At 35.3% G+C, this 18697-nt stretch overlaps 1 protein-coding gene across 3 annotated transcripts in view; it reads left to right on the top strand.

Annotated features, from left to right (window-relative positions):
• Window positions 1–14458, top strand: part of GIN1 (gypsy retrotransposon integrase 1) — a 28893-nt gene extending 14435 nt beyond the window's left edge. For 2 of the 3 annotated variants that reach the window (XM_024739710.1, XM_024739709.1), the window contains 4 exons: window positions 5617–5808; window positions 5904–6080; window positions 6549–6834; window positions 13742–14458. In XM_024739710.1, coding sequence (XP_024595478.1) covers window positions 5617–5808; window positions 5904–6080; window positions 6549–6834; window positions 13742–14016 — 930 coding nt within the window. In that variant the 3' untranslated portion in view covers window positions 14017–14458. The remainder of the gene's footprint in view (window positions 1–5616; window positions 5809–5903; window positions 6081–6548; window positions 6835–13741) is intronic. The other variant, XM_024739712.1, reaches the window with a different exon arrangement.
• Window positions 14459–18697: the final 4239 nt, after the last annotated feature.

Genomic DNA, 18697 nt, shown 5'->3' with positions numbered 1-18697 from the left:
TGAGCCACCCTTAATCAGTTAGGGAATGGTGGAAACCCACACAAAATCCAAGGTCCTAGACACCAGCCAAGGGCCAACTTTGTAAGCAGGACTTTCACAGGATAGCAGCCTTAGTTCTGCTATGTTAACTCTTTTTCTGCACAGGTCCAAACAACTTAGTATTTATATCCTAACCACTTAGCCATTTAAAAAAATAGTAGTCATAAATTGAAAGAAATAATATTTTCATTTCATTTCATTTCATTTTCATTTCATTCTTAAATAACCACAGTTAGTTACTAATGGGATGTGTATACCTGTTTACCACTGCCAAGCTTTTCAAACTTTGGAATCAGTTTGGACACTGCCATCCTCATTTCCTGTTTTGCATTGATTTTTAACAGTTATTGCTTTTCGTCATAGCACCTGTCAAAAAACAGTTCTGTAAAGATACAACATCATCAAAAGGAATGTAGTCTGATCTAATGTTGAAACCATAAACTACATTAAGCTAGTAGTTTTCAAGGTGTCCAACAGATATTAAGGAGGCCCTTTGGCACAGAGTTTAATAACCATGTTTAAAATGATAGAGCTGGTATCATAAATGAGTGGAGTTAGGGAAGGATTATTTAATAAATTTAACTTAATTAACAGCATAGATAACAATTTTCTAATTATTTCTAGTTATTTCTATAATATGATTTTAGAATTACTGCATACCAAAATTGTTTTCAGGTAAATTAAAATTTTTGGTTTTTTTAATTGAAACAAAAAAATACAATAGACTTTTTTTTTTTCAATCTCTAGAGACTGAGTTAACTTTCCAAGCTTAGGGAATAGTGGCATAAATTTCAATGGAAAAAATCACCAACTTTGGCTGTTTAAAAATTAGAAATTTATATGTGGTAAAATCACCAAAACATACAGGCCAAGAAATAGACCAACAAAAATAAAGCACATTCATGAAGGAAAGGGCTAATGCCTTTATTATAAAAGATTCAAACAAATTAAAAAATTTAGTCAATGGCAGAAACGTAATTCACAAGAGGGAATAGAAATAATAAATATGGAAAAATGTTCAAACCTAATAGTAATGAGTAATGCAAATTAAGACCATTTTTTGTTTATCTAAATCAAGAAAAATAGTAGTAATACCAAAAATACCAAATAGACTACAGATAAAATAATATAGCCTTACATTACAGGTAGTATAGCAACTTGAAACTAACTCTTGTAAAGCAGTGTGCCAAAGGTCCAGTAAGAGCCATGTGTGTGTGTGTATATATATATATATATATACACCTTGGTGAACGATCCTATTTCTAAGAATTCTAAGGCGATTATCCAAAGTATAGAAAAATAGCTCTTTTATGATATTATTTACCACAATGCTATGTATATTAACGAGAAACAGGAAATGACCTAAATATCCAAAGTGTTTCAGAAAAATGTCAAGCCACATGATGAAATATTTTGTAGTCATTAAAAATGTTTACAAAGAAAAGGAAATAACATGGGCACTGATTAAAACATGTTCAGTTAAAACTCTGGGTAAAAGATTTTATTACATATATTATGTATACATATTTTACACAGATAACTATGTAAAAAATAGATGTAAAGAAACTAAAATAAAAATTTATATGGTTAACCATGGAGTTTTTAAGAGTAATGAGATTATAGGTTTTTTCCTTTAACTTTTCAGTTTATGTTATCATTATGTTGTTTTTATAACTATTAGTGATTAAAATATACATAATCATCTGTTGTTTTGTGATATAAATTACTAGTGCTTGGCAATAACTAGTTCTCCTAGCCTTCCAAACATAGACAACTGTCCTAGCCTCTTTCAGGTGGGCAAACCCAAGTAACACATCTGGGCAAAGAAGTTGAATGGATGAATGTGTGCCCCTTTCAGCCTGAGGTATTGAAAACTTCATCCTCAATTCTTCCTTCTCCCAGTCTTATTCTGTCTCTGGAGAATTAATTGCATATTTCAGATATTACCCTAAAGGGTAGTGGATTTTCTCTCATCCAGGATTTCTGAGGCACCTAGGTGCTTCGGAGAGACACCCTGACCTACAGCTGACCTTGTCTGAGCAAGTAGTAAAATTTTTGAGTTAAACCACTGAGCCTTGAATGTGTTTTGTAACTGCAGTATAATATTGCGTACCTTGACTGACATAGCAGTGGTCTGCAAAATGGGGTGTGCAAGACAATCTAGTTTGTAGGATGACAATATTGGAACTTTTGTTTATAATTTTTATCTAATAAGAAAGAAATGAAGCTTTTACTAATAATATATAGAGATTCATAATAGCATCCTGAATCAACAAAGCAGATGATTGTGTGTCGCACCTGGTACAGGAAGGTATCTTGGGAGAAAAGTGAGAATCTGCAACATGTGGGAGTCCATAGTGGTTCCCTCACTCATTCTTTTGCTTTAGCAGCAGTAATTAAATTTATGGATATTGTCCAGTTTTTGCCAAACTACCCTTCATAGAATAACTAGGTGGCTTAATTTTCTTGCAGTGAAACAAGATCATACGAATAATAATTCAATCACCTTTCAACCACAGGAAAATGATAGAGCTGACACAAGTAACTTCTAGTACTAGCTCTTTCACAGATACATTAATGATATAAAAATAAATGTGGACTAATCGGATCTGATAGGAAATTGGCCACCAATATTCAAAATTATCAAGAAATCTATTTGAAATATTGTCTTACTTTCACCTTTATTAATGAAAAGCCTCATCCTAAATGCATATAGTACTTCAAGATACTAGGTAATGACAATATGAAACCATTATGAATCACCAGCAGTCTTTCCAGTCATGTTTAAAGTCATATGATATATACATTATTGGTACTACGTATAAAATAGACAACTGATGGGAACATACTGTGTAGCACAGAGAACTCTACCTAATGCACTGTGATAACCTATATGGGAGGGAAGTCCAATAGAGAGGGGATATCTGTATGTGTATGGCTGATTCATTTTGTTGTGCAGTGGAGGCTAACACAACATTGTAAAGCAACCATACTCCAATAAAAATTAATTTTAAAAGTAAAAAAATAGTCATATGATAATCCAAGACTTTGAAAATTTTACCAAAAGTAACAATAAATGTTTATAAGCCTCTTTTATGAGGTTTAACAAAAAAACTAAAAATCCCATGTGATTAAGAAAATTTGTTCTTTTTGCTGTGATTTAAATGGCTTAAATATTATACAGCAGGCATAATTGTGACAAAATAAAATGGGTTTTTTTGTCAGCATATACTGACATAGGAAACACTGCTAAAGTATTGAAATAAGATTTAGAACATTATACACAATGTGGGAGGTTTATTATAAAGTTGATGAAAGTACAGATGTTTCTCACATAGCTTAGAGCAATTTTTTTTTTTTTTTTGGCGGTACGCGGGCCTCTCACTGCCGCGGCCTCTCCCGCTGCGGAGCACAGGCTCCGGACGCGCAGGCTCAGCGGCCATGGCTCACGGGCCCAGCCGCTCCGCAGCATGTGGGATCCTCCCGCACCGGGGCACGAACCCGCGTCCCCTACATCGGCAGTCGGACTCTCAACCACTGCGCCACCAGGGAAGCCCAGCTTAGAGCATTTGAGTATTTGCTAAATTGTTTCAATAAAATACACAAAGACCTTTTTATAAACCTGTGAAGAAAAGAGAATTAACATTTGTAAAGGAAAAATTATTTCTTTAATTTTAAAAATATGTCTTATGGAAAACTAAAATTGTGACCACTAATGGAATGTCTGGTTTGATGGGGAGAAAAAAAGGCTCTTGGGGTAAGGATATCTAGGTGGCATCTCACAAATGGATTCACTGGATCAGTTCTAGGCAACCTCTTCAAGTTGAAGCCTTTTCCAAAAGTCAGTCATTTTTAAAACCATTAATTATGACCTCAGATTGAGGCTGACCCAAATAATACCTATTTTCTGGGATTTCTTTTAGATTACTTTTGATTTAAAAGGAGGTGGCCTAACACATATACAATGGAATATTACTCAGCCATAAAAAGAAACAAAATTGAGTTATTTGTAGTGAGGTGGATGGACCTAGAGTCTCTCATACAGAGTGAAGTCAGAAAGAAAAACATACCGTATACTAACACATATATATAGAATCTAAAAAAAAATAAAATGGTTATGAAGAACCTAGGGAAAGGACAGGAATAATGACACAGATGTAGAGAATGGACTTGAGGTCACGGGGAGGGGGAAGGGTAAGCTGGGACGAAGTGAGAGAGTGGCACAGACTAATATATACTACCAAATGTGAAATAGATAGCTAGTGGGAAGCAGTCACATAGCACAGGGAGAACATCTCTGGGCTTTGTGACCACCTAGAGGGGTGGGATAGGGAGGGTGAGAGGGAGATGCAAGAGGGAGGAGATATGGGGATATATGTATATGTATAGCTGATTCACTTTGTGATAAAGCAGAAACTACCACACTATTGTAAAGCAATTATACTCCAATAAAGATGTTAAAAAAAAAAAAGACGGCCTTAATTAGTATATATATTAGGTGGGAATTGTATTCCACTGCGAGTAACAGAGAACCCTTCTCTTCCCTCCAATATATAAACTCCAATAGGAGTTTATTTTATACTTAGGGAAAAGAAAGCCAGGCTCTCCAGTGTTGGAAGGGTAACTCTGAATGTCATTGGGAACCCATGCTTCTAGCATTCTGTTCCACCATCTTTGAGATGTGACTCTCAATCTTATGCTTACAATATGGCATGCCACAAATCTACATTTCTGGCAGAAAGAAGGGGGAGGTTAATGGGCAAAGAAAGCTAGAACTAGCTGAGTCTGCCCAACAACTTTCACTTAAATCTTTTTGGCCAGAACTATATCACTACCCCACTACTATATCAATACTATCTGACTACCCCAACTAAAAATAATAAGAAAAAATAGTTTGAGGTATAAATAAGGTAGGAAAAATAAGTTAACAGCCTTATTCTTAGAAGTTTTCTAAACTCATTTTGACTTATTAGGCCCTGCCCATAATAAATATAACAACAAAAATAATAGTAACATTAAGAGTTATAAAGTGCTTACTACTTGCCAAGCACTGTTTTAAGTGCCTTATAAACATTTATTCATTTAATCCTCAGGAGAGTCGTGGGTAGGATTTTCCTCATTTTACAGATGAAGAAACTGAGTACACAGAGGTTTGGTGATTTGGCCAAGGTCATGTAGCTGTCAAGTGAATTATGTTAACTGTGTTTGAGAAACTGTCTACTGAATTAAAATGTTATCTGAACTCAGAGTTAGTGTTAAATTCTGTTCTTCCATTTCCTTGCTGTATGTGTGTCTGGCAAGGCACTTAACCTCCCAGAGCTTCAGCTTCTTATCTTTAAAATGGGGTTAATATCTCATAAGGTTTTTGTCATGTATAATGACTGTAATGTAAAGCATCAGCACATAGTAAGGACTCAATAAATGGTAGTTACTCTTTTAAACAAAATATGTATGTTTTCATAAAGACTGGCTACGGTCAAGGAAAAGGCAAGATTCAAATTCTTTTGCAACCTTTCAATCCAGGGAAAAATAAAATACAGATTTTAAAATCAGCTTTGTTTTTTATATATTTTTCAGATCAATGTAGAACTGTGTGAATTGTTTGGTACAAAGCAAACTGTAATTTCTCATGCCTCCCAAACTATTAATCCAACTGTAAGTACACCTAGCACAATCAAAACATTTCTTTCCAAACACTGTGCTGACTACCCAAACAACTGGGATGATCACCTAGCAGCTGTTTCGTTTGCCTTCAATGTTACTCACTCGGTAGGTACCTTTTTATAATCTATACTTGTGAATTATGACTACTTCTTGGCTACATAAATGTTTTATTACAAATTGTTGTTTATTTTTCTTAATAGGAACCTACTAAAAATACACCGTATTTTCAGATGTTTAATAGAAATCTTTACATGCCTGAGACTTCAGATATTCTTCGTGAAGTGGATGGTAATAATACAAGTATGTTTGCCAGAATTCTAGGTGCAATTAAAGAAGCTGATAAAATAATGGAGAATAAGACAACTTCAGCAGGCCAGGTGATTCTATCTAATAGAAAAAACTCTATAAAAATCTATAAAGTGATTTTTTTAAAATTTCAGCATACACTCACATACCTATGATATACCCTAAAACCAAATTTTTTCCATTGAATTCTGCATGTTTTGATTAAACAGTATGTTTATTAGCTATGAAATTCTGAGAGACATTACTAGGAAAACTGTGTTTTGGAATCAAGGTAGAGCTGAATTCAAATCCCTGGTTTTGCTTTCTAGTTGTTTAACTTGGGCATATTACTTTATCTCATATTACTTTATTTTCTTTATAAAGTTGAGGTAATAATACTGACTTTGAAATATTGTTTTAAAAAATTAAGTGGGATTCTTGCCTAGCTTTCAGTAGCATCTCAATAAGTAATCTTTTTATTATAATATTATCTGTATATACCTTCAAGAAACTCTAGCTCTTTCATCCCTTTGTTCTTTTTTTTGTTTTTACACTTGCAGATGGAGAACAACAGTTTTGATGAACTAAATAAAAGCAAAATCATTGTTAAAAAGAAACCAAAGCAATTAAATCCATTTCAACTAAAAGTGGGTCATGAAGTTTTAAGACAAAGGAAAAACTGGTGGAAGGATGGTCGTTTCCAATCTGAATGGGTTGGTCCTTGTGTCATAGACTATATTACAGAAAATGGATGTGCTGTTCTGAGAGACAACACTGGGACAAGACTTAAAAGACCCATCAAAATGTCCCACCTCAAGCCCTATGTAAGAGAATCCAGTGAACAAGGTAAATATCTGTCACTTCTCTACATTTTTACTTTCTTTGAATGAAGAGAGAAGTTAAAAATATAAGAAATCTCCCCCGCCCCACACCCTCCTTTGGTTAGTTTTTCTTTTCCCTTCTCATTTTTATAAAATTTTGTACAGTATTGGAGCCCAGGTAGTCTTTTTTATAAGCATGTGTCTTCTGGAACTGTCAGGTTTGTAAGAGATTTTATCTTGATTTCTAGTGTACTTTTCACACACTTTCCCACAGTTCATGTGGGAGACACTGAACGTGTTTCACAGAAGGAAGAATTATATCTTCATTATTTTCACTTTCAGAATATTTTGTCACTTTTACTATGAAATGATAGTAAATAAGGTAAATAATGCCAAAAACAAACATACTGTCTAGAATTCTGTTGTGAGATAAATATTAGGGGACATTTTAAAATGTGATTAATTTTTAATGTTGCATCTTAGTCACAGTCATGGTGGATGCAGGGGAGGGTGAGAGTGGGAGATACTCAGAATGCTATAAAGTGCCATTATAATAAGAGGTAAATAGCACACTGGACAAGGTAATACTTGCCTCAAAATGTGATTATGAATAGTCAAGATATCCTGATCTTCTCGAACCCTTTCTTTCATAGAGTGGAGCTAAATGACATGGCTTTCAGATTAAGTCCCACTTTATGTCCTCTTTTATGTGCTCCTTAGAGTTTCTTTGGAGTGGATAACTTAGAGGGAGTGAATTGGTACCTTAGCTAGTTAATTTTGTTTATTCTATAAAGAAAGATAAAGCATCAATATTATTTGAATCTGAGTAGCAGTTAAGGAAGATACAATTTAGTACAATTTTAAACAATATAAACAACTGAGGTATTTAACAGGCTTAAGTAAATAATAATTACAAAAATTATGATAATAGATAACCCTCTTTCTTAGGATATGAAGCCCTTGGGGCTGCTTTGTAATAGCTCAACTCTGTTTCTGATCTGGGTCACAACTCTCTTGTTAGAAGCTCTGAGTACCTTCCTTTCTGCTTATGGCAGAACCATTTGCTCTAGTAGTAAACTTAGCTTGGACTGTTCCAATTCAGAAAGCTCACAGTACCTTCATTCTCGTTGTTAGAACATAAGCACTTTTATTCCTTGTGCCTCCTCTTAGTTCTAAGCTGCCCTTTATGATTTCTCCCTTCTGCAAGTTAAGTAGGAACAAAAGATTATACAGGTGCATGTTGTCCTTTCTTCTTCTTTTGATTTTCCCCTTAATCTTTGTTGTTCAGGACTTGCTTCCTTCTAATGTGTTAACCTTCCTTAATTAATACAAAATTTCTGCTTAAAATGTTGCTGCATCAGGATCTGTTTCAACATTTTGCAATTTGCTCTTGCCGAAGAATTTCTTAAGGAGACCTAACATTTTGCTACTGCTGAATATTTCGGAATCCAATTGAATAGAACAATTTCTAAACTGAGGCAGTACAATTATTGCCTCATGCTTGAATTCTCTGCAGATTATTCTTCCAGTAATACAAAGGAAATTGCAGTATTAACTAGTGTATACATATAAGGAACCTGAGATTAATGGGTAAAGTTGTTTTTTCTTATTAATCAAAGGAAGTACTAATCTAGCTATCCTAGAGTCTGGTTCTTATTTACTCTTTGGTCCGTTTTTGTCTGTTTCTCCTATTTGTAGAAAATTCAAAATAAATGTGATTTCTATCACATATTTTACTGAAAATCTTCACCTCAAAAGCTGATTTTAAAGAGTCTTTGAACTGAATTTAAACCAAACAGAATGTCTTTGAATAGTCATCCCATTCTTTTGACATAAATTTGAACAAGGTAGAGCCAAAAGAACTATGAATTTGTCTGCATTGTTTCTCTTACCAGCATTGAGATTTCATAGCTGTATTTAAGTTCACTGTACAAAGCAGATATGCTTCCGTTGCGAACTTATCCATTCTTATCTAGAACATAATGTTGAGGGAGCACATTCAGTACTAGGTTGACATTGCTATTTTAAGTAGGCCTATTTGCCTTTTTGTCTAGTTCAGTGCCAGGCACCTTTTCAAGACTAAGTATTTTAACAAGAAATTTTTTGACATACCATAGTGTCTCTTCATAATCGTAATGTTTCCCTTTGAAAGGAAAAATGTTATTGACCCATTATTCTATCTGACATAGATTTTGAGTAGTTTTGTTTTGAGTGGGAATTATTGTGATCAGTTTGCGTCTGCCTCCCCTAAAGGCTTTGGTATGATTGCCCTTCACAATTTGTGAAATGGTTTTTATTCTTTTATAAGTTTCCTATTGCTGCCATGACAATTTACCACAAATTTAGTGGCTTAGAACAACACAAGTTTATTATCTTACAGTTCTATACTTAGAAATCCAATGTAGGTCTCACTGGGCTAAAATTGAGGCATTGGCAGGGCTGTGTTCCTTTCTGGAGGCTCAAGAAGATGGTGTTTCTGTGCATTTTCCACCTTCTAGAGGCTGTTCCCATTGCTTGGCTGTGGTCCTCTTCCTCTATCTTAAAAGCCATCAGTGGGGGTAGAGTTCTTCTCACATTACATCACTCCATCCTCCTATTCTTCCTTCCCCTTCCACATTTAAGGACTCTTATCCTTGGGCCCATCCTCATAATCCAGGATAATCTCCCTGTTTCAAGGTTGGTTGGGTAGCAACCATAATTCTATCACTACCCTAATTCTCCTTTGCCATGTAAGGTAACATAATCACAAGTTTCATGAATTAGTACATGGCTATCTTTAGGGGTCCATTATTGTGCCTACCACAATTATGGTCTACATTCGCAAAACAAAATAAAGCTTAGTCCCTATATTAGTATCAAGCCCATGAGCTTGACTTTATTATTAATACACAGTCATCAGTTGGTATCCACAGGGGATCAGTTCCAGGAGCCCTGTGGATACCAAAATCCACTCATGCTCAGGTCCCTTACATAAAATGGCATAGTACAGTACCCCCAACCTTTATCCCCTACCCCACCTGCACATCCATGGATGCGAACCTTGGGATATGGAGAGCCAACTGTAGTTTTAGCAAAGCACCTCCCTTTGGCCTCTAATTATGTAATCTCAAAATTAAAAGTCATTCAGTTCTCTGTGTTAGTATTGGTTATCTGTTATGACAATTATGTGGTATGTATCAAATTGTAGTTATTTGTTATTTTATCATAAGAAAACATGTACTAGTATAGCAATACATTTGTAATAGTTTTAGGATATCAGGCCATGTATAGGATTAGTCAAGACACCTCACTTCACAATAAGAAAATTACTTATTCTGAAACCTTGTACTTTTCTTTCTATTTGAAAAAATAGATTAATCCAATCACTCAGACTTTCTGAGGCTTTGGTTTTAACTTATTTTTCTCCCTAGGGAAATTTTAATACTCTTAATCTCATTTTTTTTCTCCTTAAAACTAAATAAGAAAAAGTGTGTCAAAACTGCTGATAACACCTTCCTGAAATGTCTTGAAAATACCTCTGCTTCTAAGAAACTAAAGACTTAAGTATTCAGTCCAGTCAAAACTGAAATAATGCTTTCATCAAACATGTCATAATAGTAACTAAATAAATAGAATGAGAAAATTAAAATAATTAAATTCTATCGTGTAATGTGACTGAGTAGAAAAGTCCTGTAATATGGTTTTGTTTGTTTATTTCTCTGTCTTTTTATCTTGGGTGCAAAAACTTATCTTGTTCTTTTCTATATCCCTAACTCAGAACTGTTCTAGATCAGTACTGTCCAATGGATATGTAATGCAAAAACTATGTAATATATAATTTAAAAATTTCTAGTAACCATGTTTAAAAAGTAGGTGAAAAAAATTTTAATAATATATTTTATAGTTACCCAATATATCTAAGATAGCATTATTTATTATCTATCTAAGATAGATTATTTCAACATGTATGTAAGGCCTCAAAAATCTCTTTCTGGTAAGTCTTTGGTAATCTTTTTCAAAGTTAAAGAGCATTTCTCTTGGGTCCACTAGATGTAGAACATAGTAGGAATTGAAACATATTTGACCTTTATGAATGAATGAGAATTTTGTTTTTTCCTACACAAAGAAGGCTTGAAATCTCCAGAGTAGTTTTCAATTGCATATAGAGTGATTTGTGTAGAATTTGCTGAGTATAATCTTTATTCTCTACAGTTTTATCACACTAAGTTACTTTAAAGTTTATTTAAAAGAAAATGTGTGTGTGTGTATTTATATTCAGATATATATTGGTTACTTTCATATAGAAGCTGTCCTCTTACAAACAGGTGAGGTTGGTAAAGTCCATTTGTTTCTAAGTCTACTGTAATTAGGAGGTGCTTACGCTCAAGGTCTTTGAATGCATTTGCAGGAAATCAAAGTGATAACTTCTAAGAGCTTTACATCTATCCATAGTTTCCCTGTTGATACATGTTTACTGGACATATTTTACTACAATAGACCTGCTTTCTGTATGCAAAAAAATTTTTGAGACAGAAAACTTCCTTCATCAAAGATCTCTGCAAAGATCCAATTTGGAAATACTTTAAATGCTATATTGTAGCTGCTGTCACTAATACATTGCATCAGTGTACCCTGAACTTATGAAATTCTTCATGGCTTATTAGAAAAATTTCATCAGCAACATTTTTACCATATCTAACCTTTTTAAGTTCTCTTTTAAATTACAACCTATCTTTCTTTAGTATTAACAAGCTAATAGCAGACTTTGATGTTGACGCTCTAGCAACACATTCTAAAAGTGTTTCAATTTCACTGATCATTTTTTCTTCTTTCCTGCTACTCTTGGGCATAGCACTTCTCATGGGTTGCATGATTTTTGTATCTTTCAGACTTGTTCTCTTGTTCAGCAATACATCCCCTACTAACATACAAAAATCATTTTCTTATCACCTTCAATGACCCATACTTTTATTTCCATCATAAGTATGTATATCTTCTTAACAACATTTTCAATCTAATTACTACTTTTGCATTAATAAGAATTGGTGGGGGTAAACTTAGAAAGCCTCTCAAAACTAAAATACCAACTACACTTTGCCTAATGAAGAAGTAAATGGGCAAAACTAAATGTCCATACAAGCCCAAGTCTACTTATGCTATCTGTTGGGAGAGAGCATAGCTTTGATTTTTTTTTTTAATATTCTTTTTTTAAGTTTATTTATTTGTTTATTTATTTATTTTGGCTGCGTTGGGTCTTTGTTGCTGTGTGAGGGCTTTCTTTTAGTTGCAGCGAGCGGGGACTACGCTGTTGCAGTGCGCGGGCTTCTCATTGCGGTGGCTTTTCTTGTTGTGGAGCATGGGCTCTAGGCGCGCGTAGTTGTGGCTCACAGGCTCTAGAGTGCAGGCTCAGTAGTTTTGGCACATGGGCTTAGTTGCTCTGCGGCATGTGGGATGTTCCCAGACCAGGGCTTGAACCCATGTCCCCTGCATTGGCAGGCGGATTCTTAACCACTGCGCCACGAGGGAAGTCCTGTTTGACCTTTTGATGTTTGTAAATTTAAAGTTCATAAATGTGTAACTTATAGGGTTGGAATAGATTCAGTTAGCTTTTCACATATTAGTATGAGGATGGGTAGGGTGGAATCATGTTCTGGGATATATTAACAAATTTATCTGCTCTGAGAAACTTTCACTGATCTCTAATCTAAATGGATAATTAATGTTCCTTTTGCTATTTATTGAACTTAAAATTTGAGGATTCTTTAAGGTATTAAAATCTTTAAGAGAATCTGTTAATGTTTTGGGAGAAAATCCAGAAAGAGAAGGCAGGGGTCCAGGAAGTTAATCAGCAGCGGTGGAATAGTTCTTTGTTGTAATGAATTAAAATATTATGTAGGGAGAAATTCTTTTATATAATTAACCTTTATTTATAAAGATAATGCTACTTTGCCATGTGTTTTTCATTTTAAGCATTTTTTTCCTGATAGTGATGATAAATTTGCTCAAAATAGAATGAAATGCTGACAGGGAAGATTCCTTGTCACATTTTAGTATGGATTTAGCTACACCTTAAAAGGTCATGAGCATTTTAATATTAAATTAGGCTTAAGTAAGCTAAGCTTTTTAATCTAATTCGTTGTAGCCTGCCTACTTTCACATTCCTATTATATAAGCCTGATTCTAGGAACTTAATCTTCATTTTAGTTTATCATTTCATATTGTGACAATTTAATATTATTGCCCTAATATGGATTCTATAAAGACCAGAGAATTATCTAAATTTGTAAATGTAAGGATTTAACAGTTCCATTTGTTAAAACATCTTTCGAGACTCCGTTAGTTCACCCAGAAATGCTTTGCAGAAGTATATTAAGAATATCATCAACATCAAAAATACAGTTTTATAACTTTTGTTTTTAATCTATACCATGATTCTCAGCCCCTCACCCACACCTACCACCCCCTCCACCCACACCTACCACCCCCTCCACCCACACCTACCAAACACAGGTCAAGAGAATACTCTGTAATGGCCAAATGGGAAAAGAATCCAAAAAAGAGTGGATATATGTGTATGTATAACAGATTCACTTTGCTGTACACCTGAAACTAACACAACATTGTAAATCAACTATACCCCAATGAAATTTTTTTAAAATCCTGTAAAAAAAAAAAAAATCCTTTATATTATTCCTTTTTTTTTAATTGGAAAAAAAAAGTTTGGCTCTTTTAAAATCCTTGATCTTTCCTGAATTCTGTATGTATGCACTGTCAAATTCATATGTCATTTTATTCATTCTTTGACATATTTATTTAGTAGATACGAGAACCCACCAGAAATTAATCTTGATAGTTAATTTGTATTACTTGGAGTTTTGTTCCTCATTTAACATTATTTAATTTTAAAGTGATTTAATTATAATTCTAAAAGGTAAACATGTTTCTTCTTTCAGACAGTCTTTGTCTCTTACAAGGTTCAGTAGTGGCAGATCATGACTACATTGGAATGCCTGAAATTTCAGTTGGAGCATACCAAGCAAATATTCTGGTAGAAGATGCAACTATTGGAGTAGTCGACAGTGAATTACTGACATCAAGCAAGGATCGTGAACTGTTAGAATATAGAAATGCCAAAATCTCTCCCTTGATAGAAGATCATAGTACTCTTGAAAAGCAGACTTTTAGTCTCTTGGACTCTTCAAACCAAGTCCTTGAGTACTTAAGTTAGTGAACACCAAAATTCATTTAAAGTGCTTGTTTAGAAAGTATATCTCCTTGAATCTTATCTTTTCCACTCAAAAAGGTTACTTAGAAAAAGTATCTCGACAAACTCTTAATGACTAAATCCTGAAGATTTATTTTATAACTATTTATTTATCTAAAGTTGTGCCTCATTTGAATGTCAGTGCATATATATATATATATATATATATATATATGTATAAAGGCAAAGGAGGTATATTACATAGATGTCATTTTTTCTTCTAAAAAGAGAACAGGCAAAGCATGCTTGCTTCTTAGGAAGTAAACTAAATTCTAGCTCAAAACTCTCAAAACTTTGTTTGATATTGGTACCATGTTTTCAGTTTTAATTTTTTTTTTAATATTCCCCCCTTTTAAAAAATGTTTGAACTACCTAGAATTGCATTAATAAATATTTATTAAATGTGATAAATGAATCCTATTTCTGTGTTATTGGAACTTCTAAAAACAATATTCTAGGAAAAAATTTAGAGTTGTTTAATGGGCTCCTACAGTGTATTGGTAAGTTCACCTTGTTAGACAGGCTCAGGATTAGGATCTGAAACTATATATTGGTTTGAAAACATTTGTGCATTTCCATAGTATATATTAAAGTCAGAAGCATCCATTAATAAGATTTTTTCTGCAGCCTTAAAGAAGTAAATAATAATTATAAAATAACTGATATCAAAGATTTTAAACTATAATTTCTATGATAGTTATAACTTTGCTCAACAAATATTTGTTATAAAGCACTTTGAAGAATACTGTGGGAAAAATAAATGCTGTGTGTGCCTTGTCCCCAAGAGAGACATACAGTCCAGTAGGGACTATAGATCATATAAGCCATGTACAACAGTAGTTACAAGTTATGTGCTAAGTTCCATAAGAAAAGTGCAAATAATATATTTAGGGAGGAAGAAAAGAAAGAGTTTATTTCTGGATAGGAAACTTAGGCTATTAATGGAAGAAGATCTTTTGAGCTAGACCCTGAAGAATGAATAGGATTTGGTGAGAGGGTCCAAAAAATTAGAGGAAAACAAATGCACAGAGACAGAAAGTATTGTAATGATTTACAGAAAGGCAGGGCTTTTTGTTGTCTACATTGCCTCCAGTGTAAGGTGAAATGGTAAGGTATGGGGAGATAAAGCTGAAGGGGAAGTAGGAAACCTTGTGGAGGGCTTTGAATACTGTTTGTTAGGGGTTGAATTGTGTCCCCCTCCCTCCAAATTCACATGTTGAAGTTCTAAATCCTAGTACCTTAGAATGTGACCTTATTTGGAAAAAAGGTTATTGCAGATATTGATTAGTTAAGATGATGTCATGTTGAAGTAGAGTGGGGCCTAATCCAGTATGACTGATACCCTTACAAGAGGGGGAAATTTGGTCATAGAGTCAGGGAGAATGCCATGTGAAGATGAAGGCAGAGATCGGAGTGATTCATCCACAAGCCAAGGAATGCCAGAGATTACCAGAAAACCACCAGAAACTAAAGGAGAGGCATGGAATAGACTCTTCCTCAGAGCCCACAGGAGGAAGCAGCTCTGTCAACACCTTCATTTCAGCTTTGTAGCCTCCAGAACTGTGAGACAGTATCTTTTGTTTAAGTCACCAGGTTTGTGGCACTTTGTTACAGCAGCCCTAGCAAAGTAATATAAATACATAGTTAAATTATTTTTTATTTTCTGAGACCCATTGAAGGTCTTTGTATAGGGAAAGGTCATCAGGACTATGATTTAGGAAGCTTAATCTGGCAACTAGTAAAGAACTGATTAGAGGAGGAGAGAAGCAAAGCATGGAGGATTAGTTGTTATGACTTTGAAGTGATGATGAATAATAGGAACCTGAACTATTCTAGTAGCATTAGTAATAAATGGAGCATATCTCAAGATCTACAGAATATCTCATATTTTTTGCATCAACCATACTGAACAGTGATATTGAAAATGGAAACCTGAGGTGAGGTATTACAGTTACTCATTTAAGAAAGGTTAAATTATGTTTAATATAGGCTAAAGTAAAAGTGATTGGAGGAAAGAAATCAAGGACTCCATCTTATACCACAGACCAAATGAATTCCAAGTAGAATTCCAGAAACAAACCTTTAGAAAACAGAAGCTGAACCAAGATGGCAGAGTAGAAGAACGTGCTTTCACTCCCTCTTGTGAGAACACCAGAATCACAGCTAGCTGCTGGACAGTCATAGGAAGACACTGGAACTCAAGAAAAAGATACCCCACATCCAGAGACAAAGGAGAAGCCACAATGAGACAGTAGGAGGGGCACAATCACAGCAAAATCAAATCCCATAACTGCTGGGTGGGTGACTCACAGACTGGAGAACACTTCTACCACAGAAGTCCACCCACTAGAGTGAAGGCTCTGAGCCCTACGTCAGGCTTCCCAACCTGGGGGTCCAGCAACGGGAGGAAGAATTCCTAGAAAATCGGACTTTGAAGGCTAGTGGGATTTGATTGCAGGACTTTGACAGGACAGGGGGAAACAGAGACTCCACCTTAGAGGGCACACACAAAGTAGTGTGCGCATCGGGACCCAGGGGAAGGAGCAGTGGCCCCAGGGGAGACTGAACCAGAACTACCTGCTACTGTTGGAGGGTCTCCTGCAGAGGCAGGCAGTGGCTGTGGCTCACCGTGGGGACAAGGACACTGGCAGCAGAAGTTCTGGGAAGTACTCCTTGGCGTGAGCTCTCCCAGAGTCTGCCATTAGCCCCACCAAAGAGCCCAGGTAGGCTCCAGTGTTGGGTTGCCTCAGGCCAAACAACCAACAGGGAGGGAACCCAGCCCCACCCATCAGCAGTCAAGTGGATTAAAGTTTTACTGAGCTCTGCCCACCAGAGCAACAGCCAGCTCTACCCACCACCAGTCCCTCCAATCAGGAAACCTGCACAAGCCTCTTAGACAGCCTCATCCACCAGAGGACAGACAGCAGAAGCAAAAAGAACTACAGTCCTGAAGCCTCTGGAACAAAAACCACATTCACAGATAGACAAGATGAAAAGGCAGAGGGTTATGTACCAGATGAAGGAACAAGATAAAACCCCAGAAAAACAACTATTATGAGGTATCACCTCACACCAGTTAGAATGGGCATCATCAGAAAATCTACAAACAACAAATGCTGGAGAGGGTGTGGAGAAAAGGGAACCCTCTTGCACTGTTGGTGGGAATGTAAATTGATACAGCCACCATGGAGAACAGTATGGAGGTTCCTTAAAAAACTGAAAATAGTATTACCGTATGATCCAGCAATCTCACTACTCGGCATATACCCAGAGAAAACCACAATTCAAAAAGACACATGCACCCCAATGTTCATTGCAACACTATTTATAATAACCAGGTCATGGAAGCAACCTAAATGCCCATCGACAGACGAATGGATAAATAAGTTGTGGTACGTATATACAATGGAATATTACTCAGCCATAAAAAGGAACGAAATTGGGTCATTTTTTGAGATGTGGATGGATCTAGAGACTGTCATACAGAGTGAAGTAAGTCAGAAAGAGCAAAACAAATATCATATATTAACGCATGCATTTGGAACCTAGAAAAATGGTACAGATGAACCGTTTTTCAGGGCAGAAATTGCGACACAGATAGAACAAACGTATGGACACCAAGGGGGGAAAGCCATGAGGGGTTGGGGTTGGTGGTGTGCTGAATTGGGTGATTGGGATTGACATGTATACACTGATGTGTATAAAATAGAACACTAATAAGAACCTGATGTATAAAAAAAAACAACAACAACAAAACCCAAAACACCTTAAGAAAACATAGTTGTCTCAAACAGTGATACCTATCCTGCTCCCATTAGCAGAACAAAGTTCATGATGGAGTCGTACTGAACTCTCTCTGGTAAATATAAGTGGTCAAGTGCCCTTTTCTTGGCTCAGATAAAGTGACTTTTCTTCAGTGATCATCTGACTCAAAGTCTTTTTCCATTGTAACAGGGTAATTAGTAATGAATCATTTTAGAATTACAATTCCTAAGCATTTTTTTTTTTTTTATAATTCTATCTCCTCTAAATACTTTCTCATCAAACAGACCTTTATCCTGTGTGCACTAGTCATGTTGGGTTACACCATGTTGTGTCTACAAACCACCCCAAAATCTTAGTGGCTTAAAACAACAGAGTGTTATTTCTTAGCCACCCTCTTGGTTCATTAAGCATCCATTTTCATCCTCACTCCAAGATGCAGGCTGAAGGAACCTGAGTACTGGAATACACCAGTGACCATGGCAAGGGGAGAATGTGGTGAACTGAGCACTAGCTGTGAAAAGACTTGGTGTGTAATTATGCACATCCTTCCTACTCACATAACAAGGGTCAAACCTAGTCACACACTGCTAATGGGTACAGGTTTCTTTTTGTAGTGATAACAATGTTCCAAAGTTAATGGTGCTGGATGCATAACTGAAAAAATACTAAGATCCACTGAACTGTATTCTTTAAAAGGGTGAATTTTATGAGAATTATATCTCAATAAAATTGTTATAAAAAGAGTCTAAACCAAAGTTTTAAAAAAAGAACTAGCCACATAGCCACACCTAATATAGTCCTACTATATTCCTTGAAGGAAGAAAACTAGAATATAACTGCAGTAACTGCCATACTCGTCTTTGTTTGCAAATTCTATTAA

The sequence above is a fragment of the Neophocaena asiaeorientalis genome, unplaced genomic scaffold (genome assembly GCF_003031525.2).
Source record: "Neophocaena asiaeorientalis asiaeorientalis breed wild unplaced genomic scaffold, Neophocaena_asiaeorientalis_V1.1 scaffold146, whole genome shotgun sequence".
Lineage (NCBI taxonomy): Eukaryota > Metazoa > Chordata > Mammalia > Artiodactyla > Phocoenidae > Neophocaena > Neophocaena asiaeorientalis.
This window is presented reverse-complemented; position numbering and strand designations above follow the sequence as displayed.